Genomic DNA, 19,125 nt, shown 5'->3' with positions numbered 1-19,125 from the left:
AGCTTTCCCCCTGCTTCACAAATCACACGAGTTTTAACCAGGAGAGCCAGAGCCACTGAGACCTCATACATCAAAAGCGGTCTTCAGGTGCTAAACCTGCTCAAACCCAGAGGTGCTGAAACCTGCTACCTGCGTCTGGCAGCCAGTGGGTTCCGCGGTGGCCGTGTCCGAGAGGCGCATTTGAGGCGTGGGGACACGGGGGACACAGGCGGGGTGGGGCGGGAGAAGGAAAACATCGCGCCTGCGGTTTGGTGCCAAGTTTCGTTTTTGCGAGAACGGAAAACGAAACTGAGCTGTTCCCTGTGCTCCGGCAAAGCGGGGCTGGACGGGACGGGGAGGCTCTCACCGCGCTCTTAAATGCGGAGCGGCGGGCACCTCGCTGCAGACTGCGAGCCGAGCCGGGTCAGATTGAACCGAACCGAGCCCAGCCGAACCGAGCCCAGTCGAACCGAGCCCAGCCGAGCCAACTCCGGTCGAAGCGTGCCCAGGCGACTCCAAGTGAAGAGCAGCGCATCCCGCCGGGTCCAAGCCGAGCCGAACCGAGCCTAGCCATGCACCTGGTCATGCTGGGGCGGCTGCTGTCCGTAGGACGGGCGGTGCTGGCGGCGCTGCGGGGGCGGCTGAGCGCTTTGTGTTGGAGCCTGGCTCCCCTCTCCCTGTCCCTGTCCCTGTCCCTGCCCTTGCTTGGCCGGCAGTGGGACTCACCTCCACGGCGGAAGCGAGAGCAGGAGTGGGACGACGCGTCCCCGACGCCCACCAGTGTCAACTACCACTTCACTCGGCAGTGCAACTACAAATGCGGCTTCTGCTTCCACACTGCCAAGACCTCCTTTGTGCTGCCCCTGGAGGAGGCCAAGAGAGGGCTGGCGATGCTCAAGGACGCGGGTGAGTCCGGGAGGGGGTGCCGGCGGGAACCGGGGAGGGGAGACGCCGCAAGAGCAAGAGCCGTCGAAAAAGTTATCCCTGGCACGACCCTGTACCTTTTCATGGCGCTGCCGTGGGACACCGATAGCATGTGGAAGGAGTAGGCGACGGGCAGCAGAGGTTCATCATCTTTCTTTGGTCCTTCTCTAGGAATGGAGAAAATAAACTTCTCGGGAGGAGAACCGTTTCTTCAGGACAGAGGCGAATTTGTAGGCAAACTGGTCCAATTTTGCAAGCAGGAGTTGGAGCTCCCGAGTGTCAGCATTGTTAGTAACGGCAGCCTGATCAGAGAGCGATGGTTCAAGAAGTATGGTAAGGAGGAACTGCTGGGCAGAACAACACTGGACGGGTTGGGGCGCCTTCGTGGGGCAGCCTCACCCACAGATGGATTTGGGGGCAAGTGGGAAATGTTTTTTTAGTGGTTCACTTACAGTAAACGCAAACCAAATGTAAATACCAGTGAAGTAGTGTTGATTATATTTTGTGAACACAAGCATTATACCAAAGGACTCTTTATAATAATGATGTAATAAAACAATAGCTCAGCCTGTCTCCATAATGCTGGGGACAGACACACTCAAACTATGTGTTTTGACACTGCTGTTGCTGTGGCTTTTGCGGTTGATGGGATGACTCCACAGAACTATATTTACATGTCACTTCATGACAGATGATAAGGAAGTGAAAGTGGGCAGATTCCTGACAGCTTTTAGCTGAGGGACTGGATATTAATCAATTTTTAAAACTTGTTTTCAGGTGAATATTTGGACATTCTGGCAATTTCATGCGATAGTTTTGATGAAGATGTCAACGTTTTAATTGGCCGTGGTCAAGGAAAGAAGAACCACGTGGAAAATCTGCATAAACTGAGACAGTGGTGCCGAGAGTATGCTGTTGCTTTCAAAATAAATTCGGTGATCAATAGATTTAATGTTGAGGAAGATATGAATGAGCAGATCAAGGCACTCAACCCCGTGCGCTGGAAGGTAAGAAAGTAGAGTATACAATAGGTTTCTTGTTCAAAGAAAAGTAATAATGAGATTTTGGAGTTGTCTGAATGTCTAATGACCTCTGTCAGATCTCCAGCTCCAGCTTGGGATGGTGTTAGGGGTCTTCTTGTCAATGTTGCATGGTGTTGAGACAGGTTCTGTCTCATTCTGCACTTGCATGGAGCCTAGTATGTCAATAATATTTTTTTTTTTGTAATATGTACAGAAAAATTACTATTTCAGTGTATGTAGATATAGGTATTTTATTATATTAAAATTAATATGGAAGGTCTTAAGGTTTGAAAATGTGTCATGGTGTAGAGAAAATGAAAAATCAGTATACAGTGATACATTAGAGTCAATATATTGTTAACAAGATAAGTGTACATTAATGATCTCTTATAGAGAGATTAATGTACATATATTTTTTACTAGAAATGTATTAAATACATTATGTTTCAGTTTGAAAATGGGTAGAGGTAATGTGACATAAACATGGGAGAACTTGTAGAATAATTTCTCATTATTTGCTTCATGGCAATTGTTATACACACAGAATTTCTCAGAAAAAAAACCAAAACAAACACTTGAAGTGAAATCTTGGTCCTACTAAAGGATAGTACTGAAAATGATAATTTAGAACATATAGAACTCTATGATTGTTAATTTACTAAAAATAGATCCGCACCACGCCCTTTGTGTAGAATTCAGTTATCACAATTTGTGTCAGTGTAGCCCCACCGGCAGAAAAAATAAAGACATTGCTACTGAGACAAACGAAGGCTTTTATCATGGGGACAGTCTCTCATCCTCAAGGCAAGTGAAAATGTAAAATCTTAACCAGGTGCCTTATGTTTTCAGGTATTCCAGTGCCTGCTCATCGAAGGGGAGAACAGTGGTGAGGATGCGCTAAGAGAAGCAGAAAAATTTGTTATTAGCGATGAAGACTTCGAACGATTCCTGGATCGCCACAAAGATGTCTCCTGTTTGGTCCCTGAATCTAATCAGAAGGTAAAAATTAAACTGTTCTTCTGTAACTTTATCTTCAAATAATGTTGGAAAATTGGAAAGGAACTAGAAACTTTCATGGTAATTAGTACTTTCCCTATAAATAGTGGCTTAGAAGAGGTACAGTACAACTTTATCAGCAGCTGGTTTTGTTATGGTGTAAGCCAAGTTTTTTAATTTTCTTTAAGGCTTTTTATTGACCATGAAGTTATTACCAGAAAAGTAAAAACCCTTTGATCCCTGTCCTATGGAAACCGGTGGGAGTACTTTTCCCCACCATGGCATAATATCCTCAAAATGTTCAAAGTTAATAAAAACACACTTTATACTCTAAGCATAGTTTCTAATCTTTAATAGAGATTCCTCAGCTTAAATGATCACAACATTTGTTTTGAAAATGACATAATCATTCCAGCATGCAAAACTGTAAGTTCTACTGCTGTAGAAATTAATAGAAAACTTGGATATTATTTAAAACACCTTTATCCAGTTGGACACTCACATTTCAATTAGACACTGAAGAGGTCATATTTAAAGAATTACTAGTTTATTCATATATTATTTTAGTCATTCTATAATTTATTTCTATAAATTTCATCCAAGCTCACTGAAATAGTGGTGATACAGTAACTGTTTCTAAGATTTGTATCTGACTTTGAATAGTTGTTTGTTTTGCCCTTCTATTTCACTAGAATGGAATTTTAATTTTTAAATTAATTTTGTTTTTTTTTTTATTTTGATCTATTGCAGATGAGGGATTCATACCTCATTTTGGATGAATATGTAAGTCTTTGTTTGATACTTAGTATTTGTATGCTAATATATGTGTGTATCAACAGTGATAACCAATTCAATTTACTATGCATTCTATAAAACAATTTTTCCATGTAGTACAAGGAATAGATGTGATTTATTCCCATCAGACATAGTAAGAACTTTATTATAGTATGAGCTGAGAAAAACTTGCAATCAGGTTGCATAGATGATGATTGCATCACAAATTTAAAGTGTAGATGTCTATTTCTGGAGGACATCTTTGCTTTTTTTCTTTATTTTAAAAATTCAGAACATGCCCTGAAAGTTAAGTTTCAAAGTGCCTACTTAGTTTATGTGTAACTGAAGAGCCAGTCTTCAGGAATGATGGTATTGCTTTGTTCCTTCTAAGGTATACCATGTGTCTAACCATGAGCTTCTGAGCCTTCTAAGGACTAGAGTGAAACTTTTTATGCACTTACATAGGCTTTTGTGGGATTGCAGTGCAACTTGTTTAATTCTGTGGGAAAGTTAAGTTTTTGCAAATTGACTTTTTGGTGTCTTATGTCTTGATGTTCCAGATGCGTTTTCTAAACTGTAGAAATGGACGGAAAGAGCCTTCCAAGTCTATCCTAGATGTTGGTGTGGAAGCAGCTATAAAATTCAGTGGATTTGATGAGAAGATGTTCCTAAAAAGAGGAGGAAAGTATGTGTGGAGTAAAGCCGACATGAAACTAGACTGGTAACTCAACATACTGAGTTTAGGGCAGTGCATTATGTAAAGAAAATGTGTGTATATATTGAGTGTATACATGTATCTAATGCTTTTAATTACACTTGGTATATTATCCAGACTGATGTTCAGTATAACTCTGTATGTGAATGTGTTACATGTTTTTTTAAATGCAGATTATGTACTTTTATTTTATTGAGTGTGAAAATACTTTCAGAGCTTTCATATGAACAGATCTCTGAAACAAACTTTCTGATCCATTTCATGAAGGACTTAAGAGCAAACTGTTAACATAATGTCATGCAGTAAATGTTTTTAAAATACTACATGAGTGTGCATGCCAGATAAATCAAACCCCACCCCAGGCTATACTTCATTCTAAACAACTGTAATGATGTAGAAGTGAAAACTCTTATCAGGGAATGCATTCTGCCTGTTTCTCAGGGAAAGGTGGATTGCAGTTCCTCGGTAGGTCACAAGAGGGCCAGCTGGCAGGCCACCGGTAGCACCATCTGCCTTTTTCGGGGATAATAGAGGGTCAGAATCTAGGAATCATTATCTGTAATACTGTATTTAAAAGGAAATCAAGACGAAAAACTTGGCCATTCTCATTTTTTAAGCCTTAATATAAAAGTATCTGGTTTTATTCTCCCTCTCCACCATACACACATAACATTTGCAAAAGTCTTGGGGGATGTAAATTTCTGTAAAAAATATTTTTAGCTATGAAAGAATATTGTATTTGTCCATCTTAAAACCTAGAAGCATCTTCTACCTAATGATAAACAACTCCTTATTTTACATTGGCAATGGCCTTAGTTCTAATATTTACAGTGAGAATGTTTGCATTTTATTAATTCTTCCATTTTCCTTTTATCTGCAAATATTGATTTATTATTTTTAACATTTTTTCTCTCTGCATGCATACAGTTCTGATGAAAATTCCTTCTCAATTAATACAATGTAGCACAACCTAACATGAATCTTCTGTTGCATATTGGCTTTTTATTTTGCTAAGCCATGGCATTAAAAACAGAAAAGTTCATATCTCATGTAACCTTGCTTTAAAGGTTGCTTGGTTTAGTAATTATTTATCTTGCTGGTTGCAAAGCTGCAGATATTAAATGAAGTTAATTGGGGTTTGTGATAGCTGCCTTTGATTAAGAGCTTGCAGCATCAATATAAAATAAAGAAAAAGAAGAAAAAGTAGGCTAATATACTACCCTCATTCTTGGGTTTCTGGCAATTGTCATGGCTTTATAATAGCAGTTTTTCAAATTTAACTAGCCCCATCCTCCTTCTGTTTGAAGGGAATGGGGATAAGCATTGCAGAGAGCAGAAGTGAGCTGGCACTACTCATTCATCCTGTCCGTTGAATGTCTGGACTGTCTCACACTTCTAAATATTTGCAGCAGTTGGGAGTCAGCATGCATCAGCTGTATCACATACAGAAAATGGCACCTTTTTCCTTTTTTTTTTTTTTTTTTTTTTTTTTTTTTTTTTTTTTTTTTTTTTTTTTTTTTTTTTTTTTTTTTTTTTTTTTTTTTTTTTTTTTTTTTTTTTTTTTTTTTTTTTTTTTTTTTTTTTTTTTTTTTTTTTGTAATCTTAGTTGATTTTTTTTGGAGAGGTTTTTGAGAGAAATATTTTGCATTCACCTAGTGCATCTTCAAAGTTGAAGGGAAAAGCGCTTAAGTAGGAGCTGCTACTTCTGTGCACCTCCAAATATGTTGTGAAAATGTTTCCATTTATAATTCCTTCAGTTTCTATTTTTACTATCCTAACTGTTAAGTGTACTCAGTGGTGATATTTTTTCTCTATGTATTTTGCATTTTGCAATCACAACACTTCCTAGACACATTTTAGTCTTTTTTTTTTTCCTTGTACTATTAGTAAGTGGCATTTAAAATGTGACCCATACGCATTAACCCCACCATCTTTTGGCAGCTGTTTCACTGTCCTCAGTTGGAGTTCTGCCGGAGTAGCAACTATGGACAGTGCAAATTTATGTAACTGGGGTTTGACTTCCTCTGCGTTCCCACTGCTCAGATGTTAAATCTAGCCTCTTCCTCAGCACCTACACTGCATGATAGAAAAGGAGCATTTCCCTTTGCTGCTGGCTCAGTCCCAGCACAGGGAAAGATTTAGTGCAGCAATGTACCAGTAAATCTACCAGCTTGCAGCTTCTGCAGGAAATGCCAGCTGTAGCACAGCAGGCAGATGTGAGGTACACGAACTCCCCTTCAGACCCCAAAATTCTGCCATTCTTTGCTTTGCATCTTACCCTGTAAATGGCTATTCCTTTGCTTCCTCTGTGCCTACAGAGGAAGCTGCAGGAGAAACAAAATGGAGCTGAAAATGTCAAAATCCAGCAAATCATGTAAAGACATTGAAGCTGGCTTTTATCAAAAGGTTCTAAGTTCTTATCTTCTTAAAAGGATTAAGGATTTTACATCGCCTCTTGCTACCATACATAATTAAGAAAAAGGTTTCTGCTTTGTGTGACATTCTTTTTCAAAGAAAATACCAGTTGTGTACATTGGAAATGAAGAATCTGACATTACACAGTTCGACTGAAAGTAATTTAAGTTGATGAATAACTATTGGTATTTTTATATGCAAAATTCAATGTTGTGTAAAACACTGGGTTTTTTTCCTACAGCTTGATTAATCTAGTTTTTTTGGGGGGAGGGTTAATTTACAAACACAGTTCATACTGGACCAAAAATAGACTTTAGGCTTTCATGATGTAGTTGGGCCTAAATTTCAGCACAGGACTACAAAAACAAAACTGAATTTAGTAGGGCCACTCCCAGGCTTAGCAATTACAGGTACATCTTGACCCTGAAAAGTCAGGATTTAAATCTATTGAGTCTTGTAAACACAGATATGCTCAATTGTATTTTCATGTGTAACCTCATAGTATTGCAGCTAAGGACTCACATAAGATGCTGAATTAGGAAGGAACTGATGCTGTAGTGTAGTAGCGTACTAGCATTACAGAGCTTTTCCTATTTGTAAAAGATTTGTGGAGAATGAGTGTTTGGGGAACTAACTTCTGATAAAATTATGACTATACCTTGGTCAATGAGTAAAATTGTCACTTAAAATGCACTTTAGGATACCCTCTTTTTCAGTGAGAAGGATGCTGATATATTTGAGTGTTACAAAAGATGAATTTTGTAATGATGCTGTCAAATAATTAGCACGAAGTATTTCACATGAGTATGTTGCACATTTCAATAAATGTTTCTATTTTCTTAAGTTTGGTTGTTTTGGTTTTTGCTTGTTTGATAATTTATTTGTTTTTGTAATATAACCCATACTTTCAGAATGTATGTCTGCATTCACAAGAGATCTGTAATTCAGGATGCAGTCCATATTTAGCAGGGGGGATGCTCGCACAGCGCCAAGGACAGCATCTAGGCTGAAATGGAGGACAATAGTGGTGATTTTCCTTGCGATGAAAGACGTTTGTTAAAAGCCTGAGTGGACTGGGCTGTGCTGGGAATAAGACAGTTCAAATATCTTGTGCTATTCGGGTGACAGCCGCTACGAAAGACACAGCCACCCATAAACATCTGAAGACAAAAACATTATCTTCTGTCAAGGTAAACAAGAGAGAAAAGCCAGTCTATTTAGAAGACCGAAGACAAGCAGCTTCTCAAGCTCATCCCCCCTCTTGAGTCTCAGTGCAAATTCTGCTATTAGACAATGTGAAATCGACCTTTTCACAGTATTTTAGATGGATGTGGAGGCTTAGCCTCTTACTCCCTTTGCCTCTTCCCCTCCCCTCCCCCCTTCCCCCCGCCTATTGAGGTGGGGTGACGGTGCCCAGGAGCAGCGCCGCAGCGAGATGCTGCGTGTGTCACCCCCGGGGTTGCTGTGTTTTGTGAGTGTGTCACCACACAGCTTTTGTGTGTGTAGGGGGCTGCTGTGTTTAGTGTGTTTGTCACCACTGAGGCCGCTGTGCTGTGTGTGTGTCATCCCCGGGGTTGTTACTGGGCTCTGTCACCCCCGGCGCGGCCCGGGCGAGGGCTGAGCGGCGCCGCGGTGAATCCACCAGGCACCTCCCGGTTGCCTCCCAGCTCCGTGCGGCTCCTGCCGTGCCTGTCGGAGGAGGACCGGCCCTTCATCCGTTCATGCACCAACAGAGAAGCATGGACAGCGCTCGCAGCCCACCCCTGCCCGCCATGGTTCCCGTGCATTTCCCTCCTTCCTTCCCCGGCAAGCAGGACAAACCCCCCGCCCCCTCTGCACCACCAGCCCCCGTTGCTCTCTCCGGCCGCCGAAGAACCTGCTGGGCTGGGGCCTTCACGCTCGGGAAACTAGAGGTAATATTCCTTACAACAGACTAAAAACCGCACAGTAAAACGGCCAGTGCGGCTCAGCACGGCTCGGCTCGGCTCGGCACGCCCGGGCCAGCGCCTGCATCTCGCCCGGCGCTGCCAGGCAGGAAATCCCGGGATCCCCGCGCCCGCCGCCGCCAGGAGGCGCCGCTGTGCCTGGCGTGGCGCGGCCGCTTCAAAGCGGGCGGCGGCGGGAGGCGGTGGTTTAATGGCGCCCGCCCCCGCCCGCCCTCCTCCTCCGCCCCCGCCGCAGAAAAGCCCGGGAGCGGCGCCCGCCGCGCACACTCCGGCTCCGCGGGGGGTGGAGACCATGGGTGGGGCGGCGGCGCCCTGCCGCGGCTCCGCGGGATAGCGGGGGACAGCGCCGAGTACCGCCCGCGGGCCGCCCCGCGCCGGCAGCGGCTGGAGCGACACGGTAAGGGCGGGCGGGGAGCCTGGGCTCGGGTGGGGGAGCCTCCCGGGGCGGTGAGGGTGTTGTCGTTCCTCCCGGCGGGGCGGCCGGAGGCGGTGCCGGACCGCGCGGGGCTCCCCCGGCCCCTTACGTAAAGGGCCGTGCCGGGCGCTCCCCGTGGCGGGGGTGCTGCAGGGAGCGGCGGCGTTGTTATCCCGCTGCCCTCCCGGCTCCCGGAGCCCCGGGCAGTGTGTGGGGAGCGGTGCCTGGCTGCGGGCAGGGCACGGCGGGAGCGCTGCGGTGGGTTCGCAGTGACAGCGGCTCCGCGGAGCCCCCTGTGCTCTGCCCGGGGGTTTCCGTGAAGGAGCTGAAGCGTCTCGGATGAGCCCCGTGCCCTGGAGCGCGGCGGCCTCTCCTGGGGGGAGCGGGAAATTAAAGGGGTGTGTAAAGTGCCGTGCCCTGCCGGTGTTCTCAGATACGAAAGAGGTGTGTGTGCGGCGTGGGGAGAAATCGGTTCGTTTGGGTTTCAGCGGTGGAAAAAGTAGGAGTAAGGCTGTCTTTTTCCTTCTCTCGCTGAACTGAGGAGATGTTACCGTTACTTCTTTGAGGTGTCGGAAGTAACGATAGGTATGATAATGAGGTTACCTCCCACCCCCTTGATCGCCAATTTCCTTTTAAATCAAGGGTATCTTGTTCCTGAAAAGATCAGGCCCTGCATCGTGTGTTTATGGCTTTTATAGAACTGGAACAGGGAGTGTCAACGGGACAGGCTGATGGAAGAAGATACAAGCTGTTTGTATTTTTGCTGTATTCTTGGAAATACTGTCGCTTCTGCATTGGAACATAATATTCCCTGTTCTGCAACAGGCATAAATGATGATTTATAAATAGATCCATTTGTTTATATTGTTCCCCGTGTAGCCAAACAAGTGTTTACATTGTGAAATGGCTTGCTTCATTTCACATTAGCTTATCAGTGCCTACCCAGGAGTGGCTACAGCTGAAGCTGCATGTTCTTGGACAGAGTGCTACCGGAGAGATTACATCAGTAGCTTAAACTTCTGGTGGCCTGGCCTGGTGTGTGCTTCTCTAACAAGCATCAGATGTAGTGAACGGGTGGTTTGGGGGTGTGGGGGGGAGGGTGTGCGGGGTTGTAGTGTCCTGAGGGGCAGATTTATGCATTTAAAGATGCTTTGTTTATACTTAGAAGGGACTTAACGGTGTGGGAGAACTTAAATTGCTTTTTGCTGGTAGTGGGACATGAGTCAAAGTGACCTGACTTGAAGTTGGTTAAATACCCAACAGAAACAAGATCAAGTGAGTAGAGTGGTGGTGGTAGAGAGAAATAATTCCTTTTGTTTAGGAGTTGTTTGAAAAAGACAGGATTACCCCTGCCCTCGGGAAGAAGTTGTATTTCTTTGCTCCCTTCCCCCCTTTCCCTGGCCATCATGTCTCATTATCCTCTTGGGTAATCTGTGTATTATGAGGGGGGGAAACCGTCTGTGATTGAAATACTAGTACAGTGATAGGTGTTTCAGTTTGATAAAACTATTTTGAACGAGCCATTCTTGTCCTTTATGTAAAACAGTTAACTTCTAAATCTCCCTGATTCATATTCTAGGGGAGTTGCTAGATAAAATCATGTGTTTATTGTCTGCAATTATTGTAGATTTTTGCTTTGGAATCACAGTATTATGTTATCTTCACTTATTCTCTGAATTTTGTGTATTTTAAGGCAATAATTTGTTGAGGAAAAAAAAAAGACTATGTTTGCTTAACTCCTCTTGTTTCTAATGTGTTGCTGTTGGGTTTTTTTCCCCCTGTTCTATGTTCCAAGTGTCTGTCACATTTCATGTGAGGTTTTTTAATAACTTCTTACAGCTTTTCTTTTAGTCAAGCCAAAGGACAAGGCTGCTGTCTTAAACATGAGTTTTGGCTGCAGTGTCATAGAGTGGGTATGAATGGCTTCAGTGTATCTGCTGTATTTATAAATATGCTCTCATAGGCTGGCAGAAAACTCTTGTTTGCCCTCTCAGTGCTGATTCAGGGAAAAATAATAGCTCTGATCATCCCACAACTTGGTCTGCAAATGTAGACCCTTTCTCTCCTGGAGACCTGATGCAGCAGGGGAGTCGGAACCTGTTACATTGATTGCTGTGCTTCCTGCGGAGTAGTATCAATAGTTACACGTTGAGTTAGTGGTCTATGATTTGATTATAAACCTTTTTATATCCTGAGTTACAAAAAGGAAACTGAAAAAAATGCAAACTAATACACCACTCTGTTTCAATAGTTTAGTGATTCTGCTAGGTCTTAGGCTGCAGTCAACTGTTCTCATTATAAGGCAGGATCCTTTTCTGTTTTGCTTTGCAGAAATGAGCTCAAAAATTCATCTTTCCCTGACCTTTTGAAGGAGATCAGACAAAAAGATCATAATGATAATGTCTGCTTTCCAATTCTGATGACTGGCAGGAGCTGTTGAAAATACACTCCTTCCTCTGGCTGTCTGCTGCAGAGTGATAGGAATGTTTTTTGTGTTTCCTAATCAAATGGTATCAGAAATGCTTACAGTTTTTCTGCATATGCAGTCAGCAAATTCTGGAGCTGACAGTGCTAATACAAAGTGGGTTTTTAAATAGCTTGATTGTTTGATGGACCATAAGTGTCCTTTCTCAAAAGTCTGAAGAAAATGAGAAACAGAGTAAGTGAACCAATATCGCTGATAACTTTATTTACTGTGATGAAAAGAATTCCCATTGGATGGTTCTAGGCTTGGCATGACAATGTTACTGCCTTCTTATAGGATCATTTAATCTTTTTGTTCAAAAAATAGCAAGTTATTGGTAGCTTTTTGCATTAAAGTACCTTGCTGTTATCCTACAGGTATCACTAAGACAGTTTAATACAAGTATTTCCTGTTTATATTGAATAGAAGTGACTTGTGATTGAAGAAATGCACTAAAGCTTACTTAATATAACCTTTTCCTTCTGTATGATATCCAAAGGTTAGTTTGTAATACTTGGGAGCGAAGATGGGTCTTTCAGGTTGTCTGAAAAATAAGATTCTAAGTTACCATGTTCAGGCACAATTTTTTTCACTACTTACAAACTTAGCTTTGTTTGCACTGATCACTGCTTTGCTTGTGAGAAGCTAGATTCCATAGTTTTGGAGTCTTTATTCTTGAGTTTCACTTGGAAATTTTACTGACTGTAAAATTGTTCTGGTTTTGCTGTAGTAATGAGGTTCTTTCCTGTTATCATAAAACTCCATAAAAACTACAAGCTATGAAAGCTATTGCTGTGGTTCTTGGAGATAGGTTCAGCTGAACTGCCTTCATCTCAACTCCAGTCTCTAATAAATAGGTCATATACATCATAGTGCGTAATACCTGGCAACTGTTTTACACATTCAGCCCTTGTGGAGGACTCTTAGCTAGTGAGGAATATGAAGATGAAATTAGAAAAATATATTAAGGCCAAAATTCAATATTGGCCCAGTGTAATCTGCTACATGATCAGCTCCTTCTTATTCTTATAATTTCTGCTATTGGTGTTTAACAGTTGATTTACTTCATGTTTGATTGCTAGTAAAACTGTGCAGATTTCATAACCTCACAGATACTTATTTCCTTTTGTATATATAGTTATTTATATGTATATATAAAACTTATGCTATATATGATATTTTGTTATGTAATGTTTTATATATATATAAACCCAAATATTTTTTAATCCTGAATTTCTCTAAACAGCATCTAATAGGGGACAGATCTTATAAAATTTTTGGCAGAATTATCAAAGGTGATTGCATTCTGTCCCACTTACCTTGAACACTTCCAATGGTGGGTGGTTGGACTAGCTGATCTTTAAAGGTCTCCTTCTAACTCAAACCATTCTATGAGGAACCTGGGACTGTTTCACTTCTGTGGTATTTAAGAGGGTCTTTCTGATGGATCAGGCTTTCTGTTCTTACCATAGGTGTGCCTGGTAGTTGGCTGCTGAAGCTACACATGCAGCATGATCGCCAGAGTAACTCAGGGTGGTGCATCTGCCATGGCCCTGGACCTGTAGTACAGGCAGATGCTCTTGCTTGAAGGAGTTTTGGGAAGTGCCCAGATGTTGCCAGTTCCCATGGAGTGTTACAGGCCCTGCCAGGAGGATTTCACACGGTTTTCAGTCAGGGCTGTCTCCCTGCAGTGACCACACAGGGTAGCTGTGGTGGTGTGGGTGAGCAGAGCCTGTTCCTTGTACAAATGCTGCCTCCCGGGGGTGACAGGAAGGGTCTTGCGATATTGCTTAAAGCAACTGTATTTTTCTGAACCTGATACTTTAGACAACGTTTGTCCTCTTAGGCGGAACGTGAATGTTATTTAACTCCGGTTTTCCTTCTATTGCTGCTTAAGGAAACAGTTTTCCCTTTCATCTCTCTATACCCGTATTAAGAAATACATCCATCCAGACAGAATGAGAGCGATGCTCTACGACTTGTGCAGTCAGGCTTATGTCTCCAGCACAGTCACTGCAAACTCAAGACCAAGCTATTTGCAGTCAGTGTATGTATATTTTTAGCCTTGTTTTCTGAGAAAATAGAGATTGCATGCAACTCTTTCTGTGAATGTCTTATTTCACTCTTGCTCTTGTCTTCTAAATCTTTTGAGCCATTCCAGTTGTATTTTTGTGAGGGTAGCAGCTTACTCCAATAAACCTACAGTTTTCTGGCGGTAGGTAGCCTCAGCAGATGGAAAGATACCTTCTGAAGGAGAGATTGAAGTCTGAGCTCTTACTACAAATTTGACACACATTCCTAGGGAACTGGATTTTACTGGCTCAGTTGCTCACGAATCAACTTACATTGTGCTCCTATTTTTTGACATTGTCTCAAATTAGACTGCTACTTCCTTTTTGGTTATTTTTGTAACAGTTCTGGATATGGAAGAAGAGCAAGTATTTAGTCTTTAGCTGCAAGTAGCTTTATAATGTTGCAAAAAGTGCATGATGAGAAAGGAAAGGTTCTTTGTTTTTTTTAAAACATTTTATAACTGTTCTTCATACATGTTCTACATATGCAAATTCTTCTTTTGTTCTACATATGCAAATTCTTCTTTTAAAATAGTTATTTTAACTCTTATTAATTTTGCCTTGTAGTAGCAATTTTTTAGACACACAGAAACTTTTAGGATTCTTATAATTGTATTGTATGAAAATTGTTCCCCCAATGGAACTGAACTTGATAGGACACAAACTGAAACAGTTTAGTTTTATTTCTGTATTTCTCCTCAATATTGATTTTATGTAAACAGACCCTTTGTGACCATTTCAGTTAGCTGATCACTTTTGCACTCTAGTATCTGTTGAATACATCTCATGGTCTTTTGTCTTGTCATGCTGACTTGTTTAATGTTGGATCATCATTTTCCTTCATGAATAATGTATTTCTTGTCATGCAGTTGGAGCTTAGAGGAGCAAACACCTACACCTACTTTCTTTACATTAATTATGCATTACTTATACGATGTGTACTGTCCTTACTTTTGTGGAAAAAGTGCTGACCAAAGGTACACGATGAGGATGTGGAAGGTGTCTTAGATTTGTGGAAAGGCAGACCATATTTAAATTTAAAAAAACCAAACCCTACCTTTTATTAAAGCTTTTCAGTTTTTTGTTTGTCCTTCTGATATTTGTTCATATCTTAGATTTTGAAAGGTGCATAGGTGAAATTTCTCTCTACTTTAAATTACTAGGTTATGCTTGTGTCAATTACTCTTTCCTATTTGTGTATGTGTCTTGCTGTCTAGCAAAGATGTAGTGACAACATGCACTAGGCCTCACTAGCTGTAGCTGGAAAGCTGGGAGAGGTAGGATAACTGCAGTCACAGCTGCAGGATGCACATGCCAGCTTAGGTGAGCCATTGGTGCCCATTGCATCTTCAAGTTTGGTCTCAGCTGATGCTCAGGACCAGATTTGGAACCTGCTGGGCTCTGGCTTGCATCTAAGACCGAGCTGAGGTCATATGCCTTGTGCCTCAGAAGTTGCAGGTAAAACAGACCAGTCAGCTCTTCATATGAGTGACTGAGAAATAAACTGTGTACAGGTTGTTAAGCACACTGTGGTGGGAACCTTGTAGTTGCTACATGAGTTGAAACCAACCACTTCCTAAGGGTGCGGTATGTATTATCTGCAGCTCTGATTGTAAACAGTTAAAAACCTTCTAGATTTGTGGATGTTCATCCATTCTAACTCACCTGCAGGATGTAAGTTTATCTCAAGGCTACAAACTTGTTTGTTTGTCTTTATCTTGTGATGTGACAGTCCCTGGCCTTTGGAAAGGTTACTCGAGGAACATTGGTGCCATGTGGAGCTTGCACTAAGCAGTGCTGCTGACCCTGGCACCTCTCCATGCTGTTGTTGGCTCCCTGTGTGTGTTCAGTTGTGCCCTGTACTTTGGATCCTTTTGACTCTGAGGGACCTATTCTCTCACACTATGAACAGTGTGAGTTCATTCTCTCTACTGTATGTAGTTTCTCACATCCACTGCTTGTTGGAGCAGACATTGCTGCTGTCACTGGGCATCAGCTGTGGCTGTGTTCAGAATATTTAACCTCCTGTTATCACCTTCCTTCCATAATGTGGTGTCCCACTAGGGCAGTAGCACTGGCCACTTAACTTTGCATGAATTTATGTTTGAAAATCCATTCTCAAATGTTTTACCTCTGACTGTTATTGAGCATAAAACATAATAGTTCTTGGTTGTTTTACTGTCTATCCCCTTCATTAGGAGGGTAATAGCCGACTTCTCTGTCTTCTGTTCTTCTTTTGTTCCAGGTTGTCATTGTCTTTAAAAAAAAAAAAAAAATCACTTCCGAGGGAGCAACAGGATAATTCTACCTTCAGTTCATGTTACATATTTAGCCTAAAATCGAAGTATGACAAATTCATAGACGACTCGTAAATCCAAAGACTGTGATAGTCTTTTTAACAAACTGTCAGTTCGTGCTAAATATTTGCATCAATCACTTAACATTTCCATTAGCTCCTTAAAAAGCTGAAGTTCACAGGTTTGAATGAAATACAATATTTATGGCTGTATTCCCTTACTTTCAGATTTAGACTACTGCTATGAAGCTTTTTTTATAGTTACAGGTAAATGTGTTTTCAGGGGCTGCTCTTTCCTGCAGAGTTCACTGCAGAGTTTTGCTCTCTTGTCTGAAAGGTCTGCGTGGGTTTTTATGGGGGTTTCTTTGGTTTGGTTTTGTTTCCTGTGGTCCATGATTCTACTGTAGTGATCTCCAGACCAACATAGGCCTGTCCTTGTAACTTTCATTAATAGGAATTGTTTTTGGATAGGATGATTCAACACAGCTGCCAGTATAAAGAACAGTCAAACCATCGTGCCCCCTCATTGTGCTAATAATAGTGATGTACCATTTTGCTGGCAGGCAACATTGCTGACAGTGGCAGCTTCAGGAGGGATCACTAGAAGGGCAGCAGGGTCAGTCAGGATCTCTGCTTTTTCCCTCTCACCTTAATGTCTTTTCTCATGCACCTTCATTTCTTACCCCATGAGACAGAACCATTCTTTTCATTGAAATAACAGCATGTTTGCACTGTGGTATCAATGAGTTCCAATCTTGAACTGTGGAAGAAGGGTAAAGATGGTGCTATTTTTGGAGGGGAAAAAAACCCACAAAACCCTCTGCAAAACAAAACAGATCTTATGCTATCCTAGGCAGTGCTACTAAAATGGTAACCTGGAGAGTACCAGGGTAAAACAATACATGCAGGTCAGGATGTCCTATCAAAGTCACCTCAACTAATGTGAGAATACACTTTTCTCAATACCAAGAGAGCTTTCATATGATTCCCTTAACATGGGACTTATCCAGCCCTATCGGGTATGAAGAATTCACAGTATCTAGAGTTATATACAAAGAGAGGAAATTGCTCTCCACAAAAAAAAAAATCTTTACAAAGAAACTTGAAACAAGTAGGCTTAAATGAAAGATGGTATGTATCTGAGCTCTTGTAATTGCTGAAAGGTTGCAGGAGGTTTGTATCTGACCATCAACAAATAGGTCTTGCTAGAAGTGTGTGGGAAATGTTCTTTATAGGAGCTGTAGACCTTGGTTTTGGTATTTCATGTTACCTAAAGTCTGTTGGCTGTCCAGCTGTTGCAGTGCTTGTGTGGGGGAAAATCAGAGGCTACTCCACTGTATCCCACCCAGACATTCATCAGAGCATTGGTTATTTTCATTCAGTGAAAATATGCAGAACTGTACTATTTGAAAATGGTAAGTTCTGTAATAAGACAATAAATAATTTAAAAGACTAATTTTTTTTATATGGACATCTTATTTTTCAATATATGCATCAGGTAAAGTACATAATGTTTAGATGCATTTATTAAATGCTCAAGAGGGTCTTCTGTGATTGCATCATTAGGTTCTTAGAGAGTCTAAGTGCCAAACTCATTTTCACTTTAATTGAGGTGGCTTCTGACATTTAAAACTATTATATATCTACAGTGATGGAAAGTCTACAGGGATTGGAAAAGATTCCCATATTTAGTGGAGAATTTTTTTTCTGAATATACCGTTTTCATATTTCTCTAAAACAAGTTGTGTTTCATAATAATAAGAAAAAAAGCCTCCTCCAGTTTAATTTTTTTCTTCCTACTCAGCAGCCATTCAGTACATGGGAACAAGGAAATGAGGATATTTTGAAATAGGGTTACTCTGCCTGAATTATTTCCAAAAACACTTGCCAGTTTTTTAAGTTTTGACATTTCCTATGGATGTTAAGGAATATAATGAAATTTAAAAAAAAAAAGAGCTACTCAGAAAATAATAGTATAAATACAGTGGCTTTCCTCTTGATGCAGTATGTTTTGGCAGATTTCATCTGTTTTGGAAGTACTGCATATGCAAAGGATGCACATGCAAAGAGAGTGGCTTTGGGGCATTCTGTCCCAAAATGAACAGGTGATGGTACAGCACATCTTAAAACTGTTTGAACTCTTAGTATGTGAAGGCTTGGTGTGCCTGTAAATGAATGAGCAGTGCTGAGAGAAGATATAAGCTATTCCAGAACCCTCTCACAGGGTTCTCTGGTGTTAGCCATGGAGGCAGCCAGACTGAATGGGCCTTTGGCAACTGTGGTGTTATGAATCGTAGCATTGCATGCCATGCTATAAAGCAGTACACAGAGAAGGGGCTGTGTGCCCTCTATACAGAGCTGTAGTTTCCTTTGTGACAATTCCTATTTGCATCTTTCCAATCTTCTTTCACATACTGCCCCTGTGTTCTTCTATGTGGGTGGGACGTTGTTGGTTGGTTGAGTTGTTTTTGAGGCTACATAAGAAATGAGGCAGAAAACTGAAGATAAATTGTGGATCTAATTCCCTTTTCCACCCAAGAACCATAGTCCTCTCTTAACTGATGGAGTGCCCTTGGTAAATGTGCTGATACAACACAAGATATATGTGTTGACAGTGACTGTACAACTTTGATCCAACAGAAATAGGGAGGGTATCCCCCAAAGTTCTAGCTATACAGGGAGCATATGCTTTGGGATAATGTCATTGTATCAATTTCTTCTTGCTTCCTGTTTTGCCTTTGTTTTGGCTTTGCAACTCAGCTGCCAGTAACAGTGATCAAACCACTGCCAAATAGTCCATCTGGCTTAGACTATGCAAAATGCAGTTGTACCTCTGTTCACCTCTGTGCCTCTGTCCTGTGTTGCGCAGCCACTTCATAGCCTGAAAGGAGTTGCCCCATGTGTTTCTCTTTACCCAATCTGCCTCCTGTGGGCTCAGCTTTCAAGAGGGAATGTAATGTAATGATAAATGGCCAGTCTCTTCACGAACGAAGAACCGGGGAAGGTCTTTCCACCTTCCAGCCTGCGCATTGGATTTTTTAGGTGAGACACAGCGTGCGCGGAACTAAGCCCACCCTTTAATCCTGAGGTTCATCTGCCGGGGCCAA

The 19,125-nt window shown here is 41.8% G+C and overlaps 2 protein-coding genes across 4 annotated transcripts in view; both read left to right on the top strand.

Moving 5' to 3' along the window:
* The first annotated feature begins 533 nt into the window (after nt 1–533).
* RSAD2 (radical S-adenosyl methionine domain containing 2) lies at nt 534–5,863 on the top strand. The gene is made up of 6 exons (XM_027890525.1): nt 534–885; nt 1,075–1,236; nt 1,681–1,910; nt 2,775–2,924; nt 3,672–3,704; nt 4,256–5,863. The coding sequence occupies exons 1-6, from the start codon at nt 552–554 to the stop codon at nt 4,418–4,420; spliced, it is 1,074 nt and encodes a 357-aa protein (XP_027746326.1). The 5' UTR covers nt 534–551; the 3' UTR covers nt 4,421–5,863.
* Nucleotides 5,864–9,095: 3,232 nt separating this feature from the next.
* The window catches only part of RNF144A (ring finger protein 144A), a 63,681-nt gene continuing 53,651 nt past the window's right edge, over nt 9,096–19,125 (top strand). For all 3 annotated transcript variants that reach the window (XM_027890512.1, XM_027890511.1, XM_027890510.1), the window contains exon 1: nt 9,096–9,168. The gene's annotated coding sequence lies outside the window, so the exon portion shown is untranslated. The remainder of the gene's footprint in view (nt 9,169–19,125) is intronic.

This window comes from Empidonax traillii, unplaced genomic scaffold (genome assembly GCF_003031625.1).
Source record: "Empidonax traillii isolate 1590-97213 ecotype Southwest subspecies unplaced genomic scaffold, ASM303162v1 scaffold291:size1517763, whole genome shotgun sequence".
Lineage (NCBI taxonomy): Eukaryota > Metazoa > Chordata > Aves > Passeriformes > Tyrannidae > Empidonax > Empidonax traillii.
The sequence above is the reverse complement of the archived record's forward strand: the minus strand, read 5'-3'. Positions and strand labels throughout refer to the sequence as shown.